Source organism: Chaetura pelagica, unplaced genomic scaffold, assembly GCF_000747805.2.
Source record: "Chaetura pelagica isolate M959 unplaced genomic scaffold, ChaPel_1.0 scaffold213, whole genome shotgun sequence".
In the NCBI taxonomy this organism is placed as follows: domain Eukaryota; kingdom Metazoa; phylum Chordata; class Aves; order Apodiformes; family Apodidae; genus Chaetura; species Chaetura pelagica.
In genome coordinates, this window is record NW_009952597.1 from 1909038 (window position 1) to 1921198 (window position 12161).

General features: G+C 51.4%; 1 protein-coding gene across 1 annotated transcript in view; it reads left to right on the forward strand.

Annotated features, from left to right (window-relative positions):
- MPRIP (myosin phosphatase Rho interacting protein) overlaps positions 1 to 12161 on the forward strand; it is a 72039-nt gene that overhangs the window by 30699 nt on the left and 29179 nt on the right. The window contains 7 exon segments of the mRNA XM_009993706.1: positions 372 to 531; positions 619 to 888; positions 6726 to 6867; positions 7379 to 7495; positions 10019 to 10075; positions 11432 to 11500; positions 11727 to 11816. Of these exon segments, the coding sequence (XP_009992008.1) occupies positions 372 to 531; positions 619 to 888; positions 6726 to 6867; positions 7379 to 7495; positions 10019 to 10075; positions 11432 to 11500; positions 11727 to 11816 (905 nt within the window).

Below are 12161 nucleotides of genomic sequence, written 5' to 3' on the forward strand. Positions count from 1 at the left end.
GAGGTGCCCAGTGCCTTGTGGCTGCAGAGCTGTGGTTGATGCCAGGTGGGGAAGGACAGGCATGGGATTGGATGCAGTGGTAACTGCAGCCAGCCATTTCTTGGTTTGATGGTTTAGGTCTGTCGATGGTGCAAGGCTGGCCCAAGGGTTGGAACTGCATCCCCAGCTTCGTGTAGAGTGTCCCACCATCTCCACGTGCACGATGGGTGGTCAGGGTGGAAAAGGGTGCAAGAGGTGGCACAGGACCAGGCTGGAGCCCATACCCTCTTTGCTCTTATTTCCTGCTCTCTTCCTGGGTGGAATCAGGGTGTTATTTGTTAAGAGCACAGCTTGGACTTGAAATGAAATGCAGTGACTTTTCTGTCCCTTAGACGAGAGCTCCATGAACGGAGACCGGATAGACTGTGGGCGGAAGACGCGAGTCGAGAGCGGGTACTTTTCCTTGGAGAAGACCAAGCAAGACTCAAAGCTGGAAGAGCAGCAGCTGCCACCCCCACCGAGCCCACCCAGCCCCAGCACCCCAAACAACAGGTACAGTTATCCCAAATCGCCCTCACAGGAGCATGCCCAGCCCTTTCCTTCCCCAGGTACCCGATCAGGCGACCGAATGATTCACAGCTTCTCTCTGAACTCCTTGGACTCGAAGAGCAGTTGCCCCATGCACAAGGACTCCAGCAGCAGAGATGTAGGAAGGGGAGCTGAAAAATCGGGGCGTCCCCTTTCTTTTAAAGCCAGCCGGCAGTACACCACCCTGGCCGACGTTCCCAAGGCCATTAGGATCAGTAATCGTGAGGCCTTCCAGGTGGAGAGGAAGCGGCTAGAGCGGAGAACCCGGGCCCGTAGCCCTGGGAGAGAAGAAGTGGCCCGGCTCTTTGGCAATGAGAGAAGGTAAGGGATGAGTGGCTCATCTCCTCCTTGCATGCTTGCAGTGGCAGCAGGTCCCTGCTGCGGCCCCAGGCAGAGCAGGCTGTGTTTGCTGGGTGAAACCCCTTTATATTACAGTGCCCCTGGGTTTAAGGATGCCCAACCTCACCCAGCAGGCAGCGAGATGTCCTTAGTAGTGCCAGCAGGCAGGTGTCACCCCACCTGGCTGCTTTGGGGCCAGCCAGCTGGGATGGGTGATGTTTGCTGGCTTTATTTCCAAGGAAGCCCACCCTCCCCATCCCTGCCCCATCCCCTCCCCATGGCGGCACACGCTGGCAGCTGGCACCATTAATTAGGTTAGCTCTCTAAACAGCATTACGCAACTGCCTAATGAGCTGAGAGAGGTTTCAAAATGTCAGGGCATTAATCTGGGAGAGGAGAGGCGGGCGCAGCGCCCAGGCAGGGCACAGCGGGCTGTGAAAACGGGGGAGGGCATCTGCCCCCTCTCTAGGCGAGGAGAAGGGCGGGCTTGACTCGCCCTGGGAGAGACACATTTGTGCTGTAAGGGCAGCAGAGCAAACCAGGAGACAGGCCCCGGGCGAGAGGGCCGCCTGCCAGTCTGATTTTCTTGCCCTGGTTTTCCTCCGGGCATGTTCTCTCTCGCAGGGTTTCAGCAGATGCTTCTCCTCGGATTCCTCCCAGCCCCTAAAGGACTGTTTTCCAGCCTGGCTTCCTTACACTGGGAGCTGGGAGTGGGTCTGGGGAGGGTGGTGCAGTTTTGTACTGGTGCCACTGGTTGGCAGGAGGACACCAAACCCAGCCCAGCCTTGGCACAATGAGTGCCAGACTGGGGGTAAAGGAGAAGAGCATGGGCTTGACTTTCTCTGCCTTGGGAATTGGGCGGGAGCAGAAGGATGCCACGCAGGTCCCCTGGCTTGGGACAAGGCTGGGAAGAGGCTGGTTGCTGTGGGTTTGCAGGCTGAGCAGGTGCATTTAGAGCCATGCATAGGTGTGATTGGGTCCCCACTGGGTTTTCTTGCACAAGGCACCCTGGCCAGCACCCAGCCCGTGTGAGAGACAGCATGTTCCTCTGGTGCCAACTGTCCCTTGCTCCAGCCTTGGGGTTATCATGCAGCACTGGGATCCCACACTGAGCTGGGATATACCAGGCGAGGATAGGCAGGATCAAATTTACAGGCAGCTAACAGGGCCTGGGAGAGGATGCTGCTGCCAGAGATTGTCCTTTAATGTCAGCCCTGCTCCTTGCCTGCTGATGGGTGCCTTTTTCCAGGGGAAGTCTGTTTTTCCCAGCCCAGCTGGGCTCCTGGGGCTGTTAACAAGTTTTCAGTGCTTTATCAGTGTTGGCAGAAATTCCCCTTTGTCAGCTCAGGACCTTTATCAGAGCTGGATGGGTGCAGGGAAGGGAGTGGGTGCTGCACCAGGCACGGAGGGGCTGCTTCTGATGGCACTGAGCCTGGTGCTGCTCTGGGAGGAGAGTCATGGCTGGGAGCAGGGCGAAGGGTCCCCACCTGCCAGGGGGTCTGGCTGAGGATCACAGCCCATGGTGCTGGAGCAGTGTGCCGTGATCAGGGGCAGCTGGGTGGGCAGCGTTCAGGGATGGGCATGTTTGCTTTCTCTTCTGGTAACCTGGCCATGGGCCCCTGGGGGTGGTGAGGGTGGAGAGGCTGATCTTGGGTGGACTCGGCAGGGCACGAGAGGCAGTCCAGCAGGGCACCAGAGAATTAACATTCACCAGCACCCTGCTCAGCTCAGCTTGGCTGCTTTTTGAATTTGAGTTTATCTAGTCCACATTTCCCTCTCATTTTTCTCCTCTGAGCTCAGGCTGTGCTTTTTGAGGTTGAGCAAATACCAGAACTCACTTCCATGCTGTGTGGTCAGCGTTTTCCCCTGGGTTTAACACCATTTCTAATAATCCTTCTCAGTAACCCACTAACATGTCTGGGAACACTTGCCTGAAACTGCCTGTCTACATCCCCCCACAGGTGCTGGCTGGGCATGGTTCAGATCAGCCTTTCATCCCTCAGTTCAGCCAAACAAACTTGCTCAGATTTTGTTGGTATTTTCAGCACTTTCTCCCATTTGCCATTTACCCACCATAAATCAGTGTGAGTGTCAGAGCTAGGGATGGAGAAAAATTCTTTTAGGTACCCAGTGCTGCATCCTGAGTGACATCCCTGTAGTCATAGCTCCAGATAAAGCTGTTTTTTGGGCTTCTTGTGTTGTGTCCTTATAGTAAGAGGTATTACATGAGTCTAGGACTGTGTAGGAAGTTTTCTATGTTGACTCTTCATACCTGATGCTGCCTCCACGCCCCGTGCAAGCATCTGAGCTCACGGCTGCTCAGAACCATGAATCAGAAGCCAGGAGATAATCTCCATGATTTTGGCACGCGTGGTGGAGCGGAGGAGTACGGGTTCCCTCTGCTGGCACGTGGCAGGACAGGGCTGTGTCCAGAGAGGTTGAGCTGTGCCTCCGATCTCCCATCTCAGACCCATCCCTAGGGCAAAAGAGCAGGAGCAGCTCTTTGGAAACCCCATGGATAAATCTTGAAGCCTATTTTGCACACAGAATCACAGCAGGAGAGGACTGTAGGGACAGCCTTGGGTGCTAGGCCCCATATCCCAGCAGAGTTACAGGGATAAATCCTGGCACATCTCAGGAAGGTGTTATCAGCTTTGGGAAGGAGACCACCATTGGGTGGGGAGTCCCTGGGATGCAGAGGTCTGAGCCCCTTCCTCTGGCTGCAGGCTTATCCACCTCCAGCAGCTCCCTGGGGAGCATTGGGATTTCTGGTTGGTGAACTTGGCTTTTCTTGCACACTTCCAGGGAAGCAGCCTCTGTAAGCACAGCTTTCCTGGTTGACCCCTCGTTCTGCTCGCTCTGGCAGGAGTCCTGGGTGGCACCTGCTGGATCTGCTGTAGGCTTGTGGTCAGGGGGCTGAGGAGTATTTCTAGCCTTGATAAGCAGCAGAGCTGCCTGCAATGGCTTCAAAGAGTTTTGTTTCTCAAATTCTTTCCCTGGAGCTTCTTGAGGTGTAAGGCTCTGCTCTGAATGCTGCTTCTACCTGTAGAGAGAAGTGCCTGCTCTCCTAAGTAAAGAGGTTTTTCTTCTGATAAAACTATCCTCTTCATTTTTTGTGACCTTTCTGGGAAATTCTTCCTTTTCCTGACACTCACTGTCTTTCTTGCTGCTAAATAATGAATCCAATAAAAACAAGACCTTTCTTCCAATCAAAGAAAATCACTTTAACGATAGCTTGTGCTGGTCTTTATAGCTTTCCTTCCCACCATCCACACCCTCCATCTAACAGCTGAGATCTGCAGCTCAGATTTAGTAGCCTGGAAAAGATTAACAGCCTGCATGGCCGAGGAACTCCTTGGGATGAGCTTCATAGTTGAGAAAGCACTAAATGGCACTGCAGCTTTTAAAATGCTCCTTCATACCTGTCCACAACCTGATTTTGCCAAGGCAGAGTTGCTGTTTGGAGGGAGCAGCTCTCTCCTCAGCATGGTGGGAAGGAGAGGAGGGCCCTTTCCCTCCCAGTCCCCCCAGGATCTTTAGCAGTAACCTCTCTGAAATGTTGAGCTAATGGGAAAAAAAATGATTCTTTCCTGTAATCCAGATGATATTAACCCTTGGGGCTGTGATTGGGTCGCAGTGATTGATTTTCCTCTTCCCTTTTTCAATGAAAAAATTACTGGAATGATTTTGATTTTTGTTTTATATGTAGATGCAGATATATATAATTTCCTCTTCTGTTCATTCATTTTCCAGCCTTGTTTTCTTCCAGGTCTTGTTGCTCTCCACCTTCTCCTGCTGTGTTGCTGTGTGACGTGTCCGCCTTTACTTCGCCTGCTTCGCTACCATCTCATCTCAATCTCAAGCCGTAGAACAACCTGGTGGTGCAGCCCCTTTCATGAGAAATCAACCTGCTTTTGATTTTGTTTTACGTTTGTTTGTTTTTTTGGTTGGGTTGGTTTGTTTTTTTTCTCCTGATTTTGTTTTTCTTCAGGCCTTCACCTAATAGGGCACAGACAATGTTAATTCATGGACCTCTTACTCCCTCCTAAACTGAGACTCAGAGAAGGCTGGGCCAGTGTAAAAAAGGTTGAAAAATTGTGAGTTCAAGCCAGTTCCCCATCTGTTGGTGAACAGAGAGGATGTAGATTTATCCTCCATGGGCTGGCTTATGTGAATGGACATCTCGTGAGCAGAACATTCCAGGGGGATTGGGAGCTCTGAGCGAGCCTGGAATCTACTTGCTCCCAGTCTGCAAACTGGGAAGCAGCAGAGGATGAACAGATCTCCCGTAAAAACATCAGAATCATTTGAATTTCCAAAGCAAAGTCTTCTCCAGAGATTTTGTCCCTTCCTCTTTGGTTATGGGCTTCAGAGCCTGGTCCTGGCAGCCTGGCTCTGAGCAGCAGTGGGAGGCCCTCAGCCCACTAGGGGAGGTGATGTGCTCGGACTGTTCGTCTCGTTTATGGAATTTGGTGCAAATGTTGGTTGAAAACTGAACATCTCATGTTTTTTGAGTTCTTAACCTGCTGTTCCTTTCTGTGGGAAGTGTTAAAAGTGTCTTCTTTGGATAACCTGTTTCCCCTCATGTGGTTGCCATTGTGATTTTCATGCACATTAGAGGTTCACACAGAACAAGCAGCTCTGGGTTCAGGTGTTGCACGTGTGGGTCCAAATTTTGGGTCAGGAACCCACCTGGCTTGAGCTTTTTGGGGATGTTTGAAATTAAACATTAAACCTCACAGCTTGGAGCTCAGCTGGCATGTGTTTGATGGTGGGTTATTGCTTCACATTCCCAGGTTGTGATTAAAGACCTGAAGTTGATACTTGCTTGAACCCCCGGGCACTCAAACTCAGACACCAGTAGGTCCTTTGAAAATTCCAGTATTTCCTTTCCAGTGGGTCATGGAGCAGCTTTTCATGCTGAAATGGTGCTTTTAATTCACCTGTAAAGACCTGTTTTTTGCTTGCTCTTAGGAGCATCCTATTTGGGTTTGATCTGAGGTTAGCTATTGCTTTATCCACATGCCTTCACAGTTCTCCTTTGTCCTCGGTGCCATGTGTGCCATGGTGAGATGGGCCACCCAGGTGGTGTCTGAGAGCCCAAGTTATGCTCCCTGCTGTCCATACTGGATTTGCAGACCTCTTTGAGAGGAGGGCAGAGCCCTGGGCTTTTGCAGAGGATGTCCTGCTGTATCTGCACAGGGTGCTTCTCATCTCCTCTTCAGCTGGCACAGCCTTTGTGAGCCAGACCCGTTGTCCGGAGGCACCTACAGGTGCTCCTCACCCAGTGCAACCCTGTGGATGTTTCCCACGTGATGCTGAGTATTTACAAGGTGTCTGTTGCAGAGAGCACACAGGGTGACCCGTAGGTGCCTGTTACCTCTGCACCCGGCCTGGTCTGATGTGTCTCTGCTCTGTGGTCAGGGGACCATCAATAGCTGCAGTGCTAGAAAGTAAAGCCAAAGCTTACGCCAAAGCTACTCAATAATCCCCACATCTCAGTTGGCTGTAAAATTTACAAGTAAAACATTATTGCTGGTTTTGCAAGGGTTTTCTAGATATTTAAGTTATTATTTGTGGAGTTGAGCAGTGTGAGGTTTTCCCCCACTTTGGCTGCAGGTGCCTGCCAGATCGGGGCGTTTTGCCCCAGGTTTGTGCCCAGCAGAGCTTATGGAGAACCAGGGCCCAAAAGCCAGGTGTGCATCAACACTGGGTCAAGCAATTCTGCAGCCTGACATTTGTGGGTTTGTACAGCTCAGCGCAGTTGCTGCTCTTGTGTTTAAACTGGCTCTGGTTTCCCTTTTCTCTCTGTTTTCCAGGCGATCCCAGGTCATAGAAAAATTTGAGGCATTAGATATTGAGAATGCAGAGCACATGGAGACGAACGTGTCGGCCGGTGCTGCCCTCTCCAGTGAGACCCGGCAGGGCAGGAGTGAGAAGAGGGTTTTCCCACGGAAACGGGTAAGCTCCTCAGCTGAGGTCTCACGGTGGGGTTGGGAGGGTGGCATCTGGGATCCCACAGCTCGGGATAGAGGGTTTAGCTGTCGGGTTTGTCCCTGAGTCACAGGGAGGCCCACACAGGAGCCAAACTGCTTCCGTGTGCTCAGTCTGTGCAGGTGTGCTGCTTGTTGCTCTGCTCCCTTGGCCCGGCTGCAGATCAGAGTGGAAAATGAAGCTGTCTTTTCTCCTTCCTCCAAAATAGATAGAAACTTCAGATCTGGCATGGCAGGGCACACCAGGTTGGGGGCAAGTAACAAAAGAAACAGGCAGTCTTGAGAGTCCCAGATACGCTTAGATATATTGGGAACAAGTTAATGCCTGAGAGGACAAAAAAAATGTATTACCAATGAAATGACACTTGTTCTGAGCCTGAGATGCCCCTTAAATACGTGGATTTTTATGCCATGAGCCAAGAGAGTGGGACTCAGTGTCCTAGTTCCTGCACTGATCTGGGCTAATGCTGTTTACACAGGACTTCACTTGCGAGGGTGCAGCTGTGGGTTCCATCCTGGATGTGTCTGCGTCTCCCCTGTCCCCACATCGCCGGGCAAAGTCACTGGACAGAAGGTCCACAGAGTCCTCCATGACGGTGAGCCACTGGGGCTGTGCCCTCTGCCTGGGGGCAGGGTGTGACAGGCTCCTCCTGGACAGGACTGGTGAAAACTTTTCCTGTAGCCAGCACGTAGGACACAGGATACACTTGGATTTGGAGCAGGTTTTAGTGACTTGGCTTCACTTTTCACACTTGGTGTATTAAGGAGAGCTACCACATGGCCTAGTTTTTAATGCTGCTTCCTTGATGCTGATGCAGTTGCAAGTGGGTGTGAGGGGGACGAAGGCTGAGCCTGCCCTCTTCAGCTTTCCTCCCTTTGCATATTTCAAATGCTCACCAGACCTGGAGGCAAACAATACAGAACAAACACAAAACGCTCTCCTCTCTCTTACCACCCTCTGTAGGAACAAAATAAATACACTTGCTAATCTGTCAAAAAGATTACACAGCCATTGTAAGTATGAGCTGCATTTTTCGTGGATGGACAGCTTCTATTGAAGGACTTCTCAGAAAATTGCAGTAGCTTAGCATTTCAGTAGTAGCTTTTCATGTAGACTTGTGCAGCCACAAAAGTGATTTTTAAATTCTTGGTGGTAATGAAAAGGTATGAGAAGTGCACTTGAAGTGGTGGTGCACATCATCTAGTGAAGGCAAGAAAATCATGCAGTAAGCATGAAGAAAACCTTTTCCTTGCATTATATATGCCTTGATTGTGCCACTCTTGCTATAAAAATAGGAACATAAGAAAAACCTGCACTCCTGCTGGCTTCTGACTGTGATTGCAAGATTCTGCCCTGCCTGTCAGGTTCGCTGGGTCAGATCAGATAGGTTATCCCTCAGGATAAAAGCAGAAGGAAAGTTCATCCCTTCTTAGGCTCAGTGAATTACAGCAGAGCTGTGGCTTGCACACAGCCAAGCACCAACTGCTTCAGCTGTTGTTGGTTTCTAATGCCTGCACCCTTCAGCTGGTCCCAAACTTTTTGTGCTTCAGCAGCATTGGGCAAAGCCCTTGCTCTCCTGCCTGCCCAGGTTCTCAGTGGAAAGCAAAGGGGTTTCTGTGGAAGAGCAGGACCTGTAGGAAGAGCCTTCCTGCTCCAGGTGTTTCTGCAGTGTCTTGTTGCAGCCCAGTCTGAAACCTGCATATACTGCTTAGCAGCATCTTTCCTCTCTGGCTGCTTCTACACCATTGCTTAAACTCTAAGGATAAGAAGTGTTGTAAAGTAGTATGGATGCTGCTAGGAAGGGATTGATCTGCTTTTGCATGAGATTTGTGCTCTATGCTTCTTCTCAGTTGATAAACAGCAAGCCCATGAGCAACTGTGACACTTGCACTACTTCCATTTTCCTTCTCCGCAAAGTACATGGTTGAGAGCTGGTTGTTTTTGATCCAAAACGCAGAACCTTAGTTTGATGCTCTCTGTTCTACAAGAAAGAGCTTAAAAGGGATCCAGATCTTGGAACCACAATCCCACCTGCACTTTGGCAGAGGAGAAGCAGGCAGGTGGTGATATTGCTGCTCTCTGAGGGTGACTAAGGGCTGAGGTCAGGATGCCCAGCTCTCATAGCCTGATTCAGGGGGGGATGTTATCTTTGCAAACGCAGTTTTCTCCATAGTTGGTTTGTGGTTTATCACTGCCTGGTCAGCAGGTCCTGGTGGAGCTTGGCAGGTTTCTTGCCCACAGCCAGGGCTGCACAGGCTGGAGTCTGTCTGCTCCCTCCTCTAACCCTCTAGGAATTCAGGAAGGGCAAGGTGGCATTTACTTTTCCCTGTGTTTTTGTGGAGCAGGGCTAGGTTCTCGCCACCGCGAGAGCACTTGGGTGTGGGATGTGCCACCCCACTGCACTGGTTTGATTGAATAGGCTTCCAGACCCCAGTTTTCCATTTCTCTCCTTGCTGTATCCCATTCCAGAGGCTACAGCTGCATTTCACACAGTGCTGTCCTGTCCTCCTCCACTCTGCAGCACGTGGAGCAGCTGGAGGAGCTCAGCCTCCAGGGAGTGAAAGCATTTCCACCACATCCTCCCCTGTGTGGGCAGGGCTGGGAGGAAGGGCTGGCAGGAGTTATCCCACGCTGTCTTGGTTGCTTTTCTCAGACCTTCAACATCCCAGTGCACCCACTTTGGAGGGAGGAGCAGGTAATGTTTGGGTGGTGCAGAGCTGAGATTCCCTGTATTTCCAGGCCTTGGGAACTCAGTCTTACTGTGAACCCTGCAGTCTTGCCTCAATAGCACATAGTTTGTCCTTTGTTAATATATAATAGAAGGACAAAAGTGCCTACACTCTTGCTAATTCCTTGCTTCTGCTTCCTCTGTAATGCTGGTTCAACAGTAGGAAATTGCAAGACAAGTGCTAGGAAAAGAACAGCCTGAGTAAACCATGCTGTGAATCTCTGCTCCTCCTGAAAACAAACGTTTATCCACCACACAGTATAATGATCCAGTTTAACTGTTGCTGGTTTCTTTTTATTGCTGTGCTGTGTTTCATCAAGCTGCTGCTGTTGTCTTCTGGCCACAGACATTTCTTCCCTCCCCTCTCATCCCCTCTCTCCTTTCTTGCAGCCCGACCTGCTGAATTTTAAGAAGGGCTGGTTGACAAAGCAGTATGAGGATGGGCAGGTGAGTCCAGGGGAAGCTCTGCCCTTTGGTCCCAGTTGCTGGCAGACAACACTCGTTCTGACCTCCCAGCTGTGCACACTGTGCATGGGGCTGCTCTCAACACTGACAAAGCCCTGATGTCCTTGCAAGTTGAGCAGTCTTGGGCCGTGCTCCAGATGAGAGAAGCCAGATGTAAGCATTTGGGCAGAGCAGTGACAGGGAATTTGTGCAACTGTGGAGCCTGGCAGCCATGGATGTGACTGAGCCCTGTGCAAACAGCCTTTGTCTTGGAGTGGGAGTAGCTGGTGCTCTGTCCTGGGGAGGTTTTGAAGGCCCACAGCTGGATATCATGTCATAGGTTTCTAGGGAGCTGGTGCATCTTGGACAGCAGCACTGGTTTCATGTTCCTGTTCTCTATTAGGTTCATCTCCCTTGTGACCTAGCAACCTCTTTGGCGTCAGAGAGGAGGCTCAGATAAGATCTCCTGAGCTCCTGGGCAGGGCCAGGAACTAAATAAATGTCTCTGAGCTGGGAAGCAGCTGCTGGCACTTTCCTCCTCTCCATTCCTGGAGGGATGCAGGATCTGCTGTTTTATTAGAGCCTTAGAAGTGGGCACTGAAGCCCAGACAGCACAGGTGCCCTGGCTTCTTGCAGACCTGCCCTTCCTTGGATTCCTTCCCTCTGTTCAGACTGTTGAGGGAAAAAGAGGGTGACTCACCTGTGGCTGCAAGTGCCATGGCCTGGGCTCCACTGCAGATACCACTGGTGTGCTGGACCCTGGGGCTGAGGGCAGGGCTGCAGGCAGCCTGGGGGAATCAGCTGCTGGAGCAAGTGCTTTGTTATCAGAAAGCTGCCTTGGGTACTTGTGTCTGGCTGGAAGCATGCAGAAGGAGTCTTTGTATAGTGTAAAGGCCAGGAATAGGTTCCAACTCAATTTTTAGTTACTGCAGATAAAACATGGATGTTTTACTGCTTTTTTTTGGCTTTTTTTTTACTTTTTTTAAAAAAAAGCCTCCCTCCAAGGCTTTAGGTGCAGCCACTAAAAGCATCATCTTGGCAGTGGAGTTAATGGGAAGGCTCTTGCTGTCCCTGTGGCTCTTGCTGTGTTTCACTGTTGCACGCAGGGTTGGTGCCACTGAGGTTCTGGTGCTCTGCTGGTCCTGGCACTGCCAACCATCATGGTGTCCCTTGTGACCCTGCCTGTTGAGGTCTCCCCTTCATCCTGGGAGGGTGTCTTGGTGAAGCTGAGTGCGGAGCTGGGAGGGGAGAAGCTGCCAGCTGCCTCCCTGCAGGACATCTCTGCTGGATAATGAGCTGCCTGGCTTCACTGGCAGGGAAGGAACAGGACTTAACTGCCCCATCTTGGTTATTTCCTAGTGGAAGAAGCACTGGTTTGTGTTGACTGACCAGAGCCTGAGATACTACCGGGATTCAGTGGCGGAGGAGGTAAGTGTCCACCTCATGGACGTTCCACCCATCACTCTGCACCCAAAAGAGCCCCAGGTGCTCCCAGGCTGACCCCGGGAAGGTTGTCTTCCCAGATGCTGAGGTCCTGGAACATTGCTCTTCAGGGCTTTGTGCTTCTCGAGGACCTGCTGTGTGCCTCCCTCTGAGCCCACCATGCTTTGGGGTGGCAGAGCATTATGGCTGATTTTACCTTTTCTCTCTCCAGGCAGCTGACCTGGATGGAGAAATTGATTTATCCACCTGCTATGATGTTACTGAGTACCCAGTTCAGCGCAACTACGGCTTCCAGATCCACGTAAGGAAAACGTGGGGAGGAGGAAGAGTCTGGCTGTGGGATGGCCAGCAGGGCTGCTCATGCTGTGCTGCTGCTTGTCTGTGGCAAGGGAAACATCTCCCCACACACCTAAGAGGCCACACAGCATCCCTCACTGTGCTTCAGAGAGGTGTGGCCTTGGGTTTGAGGGCCAGTTTTCTGGTTCCGCAAAATACGGAGGGGGAAAGGGAAGGTTTTGTCTCGGCCTTAGGGTCTCGGCTACAGCAAAACCAGCCTGATGGCTGAGAAATGCAAATTCCCACCATGAGTGTGCTGGGGGATGGAGGGGCTCGGGGCTGGGTACAGGGTGGTATGGGAGGGGGAGGG